The following is a 5088-nucleotide window of genomic DNA, read 5'->3' on the forward strand; positions in this document are numbered from 1 at the left end:
CACTCTCCGCCGCCCGCCCGAGCTCCTTGTCCGCCCGCCGCTCTGCCGTCCCGCTCCGCTGCCGGTCGCCATGGAGGAGGAGATCGCCGCGCTGGTCATCGACAACGGCTCCGGCATGTGCAAAGCCGGCTTCGCGGGCGACGACGCCCCCCTCGCCGTGTTCCCGTCCATCGTGGGGCGCCCACGACACCAGGGCGTCATGGTGGGCATGGGCCAGAAGGACTCGTACGTGGGCGACGAGGCACAGAGCAAGCGCGGCATCCTGACCCTCAAGTACCCCATCGAGCACCGCATCGTGACCAACTGGGACGACATGGAGAAGATCTGGCACCACACCTTCTACAACGAGCTGCGCGTGGCCCCCGAGGAGCACCCGGTGCTGCTGACCGAGGCCCCCCTGAACCCCAAGGCCAACCGCGAGAAGATGACCCAGATCATGTTCGAGACCTTCAACACGCCGGCCCTGTACGTGGCCATCCAGGCCGTGCTGTCGCTGTACGCCTCCGGCCGCACCACGGGCATCGTGATGGACTCCGGCGACGGCGTCACCCACACGGTGCCCATCTATGAGGGCTACGCCCTTCCCCACGCCATCCTGCGTCTGGACCTGGCCGGCCGGGACCTGACCGACTACCTCATGAAGATCCTCACGGAGCGCGGCTACAGCTTCACCACCATGGCCGAGCGCGAGATCGTGCGTGACATCAAGGAGAAGCTGTGCTACGTCGCCCTGGACTTCGAGCAGGAGATGGCCACGGCTGCGTCGTCCTCCTCGCTGGAGAAGAGCTACGAGCTGCCCGACGGCCAGGTCATCACCATCGGCAACGAGCGCTTCCGCTGCCCCGAGGCGCTCTTCCAGCCCTCATTCTTGGGCATGGAGTCCTGTGGCATCCACGAGACGACCTTCAACTCCATCATGAAGTGCGACGTGGACATCCGTAAGGACCTGTACGCCAACACCGTGCTCTCCGGCGGTACCACCATGTACCCGGGCATCGCTGACCGCATGCAGAAGGAGATCACCGCCCTGGCGCCCAGCACCATGAAGATCAAGATCATCGCCCCCCCTGAGCGCAAGTACTCGGTGTGGATCGGAGGCTCGATCCTGGCCTCGCTCTCCACCTTCCAGCAGATGTGGATCAGCAAGCAGGAGTACGACGAGTCCGGCCCCTCCATCGTGCACCGCAAGTGCTTCTAGGCGGACTGGGCAGGTGCCAGGCCCTGCTGCATGAGCTGGCCCCGGCACACGTCACAGCTCACGCTAGCCTCACGAAACTGGAATACGCCTCTGAAAAGAATTGTCCTTGAAGCTTGTATTTGGTGTCGGCCCAGCTGTGGAGCTGGCTGCCGGCTTGACCTTGTGTTCAAGTTCACTGTTCCCTGTGTCCAGTGCCCCGTACGCCCCTTTGATTTCAGTTGAGGCCGTGGCGGTGGCCTGGCCTGTGCGGGGTGCTGCGTGGCCAGCCGGGGTCTTGGTGGTCTTGACAGTTGGGAGTCCGAGCCTTGGGACCCGGTTCTTTCTGACCCGGTTTTCCTGCTAGAACAGCGTGGGCTGCCTGCCTCGAGTTGGAAACGGTTTGCATCTGCACCTGTAAATGTGTTCATGCTTTAATTTATGTAAGGTTTTTGTACAATTCTCGCTTCTTTAAGAGATGACGACAAATCTTGGTTTTCTACTGTTAAACGTGAGAACGTTAGGCCCTAGCAACACTCGTGTACGGAGAAATAAAAGTAGTGCAGTACCTCAAAAAAAAAAATATTAATTTTCTACATTTTGCAGGTCTGAAAATTAGGCAAAACAATTCTTTTAAAAAGCCACAGTCTCTGGGCCCAGCACAAGATAGCCTAGCAGCTAAAGACCTCACTTTGCAGGGGCCAGGATCCCATATGGATGCTAGTTCTAATCCCATTAGCCCTGCTTCCCATCCAGGACACTAACAAGAGGAGACAGGGAAGTGCATCAGAGCAGTGGACACTCAGCTGGAAAAAGGACAGGACGCCATCACATTCACAGGACACAGTGGACACACAGACACAAGAGGAGAGCAGAAGTGACAGCATATGAACCACCAAGCAAGACACCTGGAGAAGAGACAACACCACAGAAGACAGCAGGGTGTGTGTGTGTGTGTGTGTAGACAGCACCATAGAAGACAACACATGCGTGCTCACATGTTCATTTGTCACATTGCTTTTTAATGAAAACAATTAATCTTGTTTCTTGGTAAGTTTTGGCCAGTAACAAAGAGCTAACTGAACTCCAAGCCCAATGTTCTCCCTCCTGGGTGTATTCCCATGCCATGGTGCCATACGCAGCAGCAACACCTGTGCCGCCCCTGCTCCAGGCTGGCTCCTCCAAGGGAAACACGAGGAGAACCTGCACAGGCATCAATGATGTAAGCCTTGCTTCTGTCATGTCTCGAGATTAGTTTTGCTCACACATTACCTGTGACTGCATCCAAGAAAACAGCAGAAGGGTAGGGTAGCAAGTGGAAAGCATACAGCAGTTCACCTTCTAAGGCCTGCCTGAAATGTACAGTCCATCAGAACAGACTAGAAATCTGTACAACTCAACTAATGCTGACAATTCCAAGAGCATGAGTTCATGGAGCCATGCGGACACACACTGCCTGATGAAGATGTCTGAGTAGCTTCCACACACAGTGAGCATGGAGACTAGCCACTACATAAATGGAGTCACCTTTGGGATACTACCCAGGCTACTTTAATGGCCACAGAATTCCAAGAATTGCTACTAGGATAAGGGTACCAGGCAACAGAAAATATGTCCTAATATTATTCTAAGACTATCAGTTCTAAAACATCACTTTAAGGAACACTGCCCTTTTCCTTCAATAAACCTTGACAAGCCAAAGATGCACTTTCTGAAACCCTCCTGTCACTGCTAAGCTCCCAATCCAGAACCAGGTGAGGCCAACATGGGCACAGGAGAGCAGATGAGCCCATGAGAGGGCTGTAACAGTCCCAGCATTCAACTCCTCTCTCCTGGGAATGCTGAGGTCCAGGCCAGAAATAGGTGTGTTCACTAGCTGATGACATCTGGAAAAGGTCAGGCTTTCACTCCAGGCAATTGAGATGCAGGAAAGTAACAGAGATGACAACAACACAGAATAAAAGAGATGTGGGCATCTGGCCTAGTGATTAAGACATCCACACCCACACTGGAGTATGTGGGCCGTGGCTCCCCACTCAACTTCCTGCTAATGCACTCTGGGAGGCAGCAGTGAAAGCTTAAGTGGTTGGATTCCTGCCACCCACACAGCAAACCAGAGTTTCTGGCTCCTAGCTTGCCCAGCTCAGCCCAGCCCTGCCCCGCCATGGCAGACACTAGTGAACCAAAGCCTGAGGGCTCTCTTGCCTCTTAAAACAATGAGGGTACAGCAGTCTTATCTGGAAGTTGACCTCAGGAGGAGAGGTACTAAACAGAGTGAATCAATAGAAAGAGGAAAAAGCCAACATACGGGTATTTATCTCAGAGTGGGCACCTGGAGGCTCAACCTTGACATCCAAAGCAATAATGTGCCCTCAGAGGAGCATCAGTGCAAAGCACCTCTTCAACTCCAGGCTCCTGCAGGGAAACTGTGGCCTTGCTCAAGGAGCACTTGCTCCTCTACACTTCCAAGCAGTGCCCACCTGAGAAGGTCCCACCCGGCCACCTGGTAGAGATCATATGACATCACTCAAAGCCACAGCTGGATTTCACGGAGGGCCCCTGCTGCCAACAATGGACATTGTGGGAAAGACCTGTTCCATGACAAGGCCAGACAGGCCATTCCCCAGGAACACAGGAGATGTGTTCTAGAGATTCAAGTACTTGAATGCATGAGTTACTTCACTTAAACTTTCAATACTAGGCTTTTATTCAGACATCTTCAAGTAACAGAAACAATGACAATAATAATAGCATCTATATCTTCCAGTCACCCAGTGAGGTTCAGGAGTCATTATTTGGGAAACCAAGCCACAGACAAGGTAAGGAACTAGCATGGGTGTGACTGAAACCAGACCACCTGAGCCCAGATGCGGTCTGAATACGAACGTCATTAGCTCTGAGTTTTTGAAGGCTTGCATAACCATGATTTTAAAGGAAGCAACATCATGTTAGAACTGACTCAGGGTGCAGAAATGTAAAGAGCTTGTCATGCTTGATGAGTTGATCCTGTGGCCTCTCAGGCCGACTGGAGGCCAACAAGAGCTATTTTAACTTTGTTACTCCACAAATACAGACACAAGGTTTCTGTCCCATTCCCACCAGAATATTTCACTCTGAGATCATTTTCTCTCGTGTTCAATTTTATCTGCGGGGTCATAATTCACCTTCTGAACAATAATCTTAGGCACCTCCCACACACTGATCTCATCTTAATGGTTAATAGCAGCAAATAGGTGCAATGCTGCCACTGTCAGGAAAATCATGCCCGATTGTCTTAATCCTCACAGTACAAGCATCTTTATTCATGAAGGTTAAAGATGGTTTTATATTCTGCTGAAGCTTTTAAATACACACTCAGTTAACTCACCTGGCATTTTTTCGCACTTGCAGACAACTTTAAAACTGCATGTACAGGTTGAAATCCCTTATTTGAAATGTCTGAGACCAGAAAGGTTTGGATTTCAGATGTTTGGGGATTCTGAAGTGAAGTGTGTATGGGGAGGGGGGTAAAAGCTTGTAGAAAATGGAATTAAATGATAATTCAACTTTTCCACTAACTTTTTAAAACTCCTGCTTGCACAGCAAGATATATTAGAGATGGGCCCAAGCCTAAACATAAAATTCATTACCCACACCTTTCATATACAGCCGGAGGAGACGATCTGCAGTACTGTTAGCGTACCTTCAGCTTGCGAACCCTTCCCCAGGTCAGGTGCACAATCTTCCACTCAGGGAATCAGCTCACCTTTCAGATCCCCCAACAGTTTGTAGTTTGGAATTTCAGATTAAGAATGCTCATTCTATGCTGTAGTTCTAGAAATTAAGCAATTACACTTCACAGAAAAGTCTAACTATTAAAAATCATGGTAAGTGACATTTACATCAAAGTTTCAGGGTAAGATCTCCAAAAACTA

At 50.9% G+C, this 5088-nt stretch overlaps 1 protein-coding gene across 1 annotated transcript; it reads left to right on the forward strand.

The window, feature by feature from the left end:
* On the forward strand, window positions 1–1742 carry LOC131481289 (actin, cytoplasmic 2-like). Its single transcript, XM_058669677.1, has one exon. It carries the CDS (start codon window positions 71–73, stop codon window positions 1196–1198), a length of 1128 nt encoding a protein of 375 aa, XP_058525660.1. The 5' UTR covers window positions 1–70; the 3' UTR covers window positions 1199–1742.
* The last annotated feature ends 3346 nt before the right edge of the window (window positions 1743–5088 follow it).

Source organism: Ochotona princeps, chromosome 10 (genome assembly GCF_030435755.1).
Source record: "Ochotona princeps isolate mOchPri1 chromosome 10, mOchPri1.hap1, whole genome shotgun sequence".
In the NCBI taxonomy this organism is placed as follows: Eukaryota; Metazoa; Chordata; class Mammalia; order Lagomorpha; family Ochotonidae; genus Ochotona; species Ochotona princeps.

What these genes read in the sequence shown, in the direction of transcription:
- LOC131481289 (XM_058669677.1), top strand. Translation starts at nt 71, where the DNA reads ATGGAGGAGGAGATCGCCGCGCTGGTCATCGACAACGGCTCCGGCATG.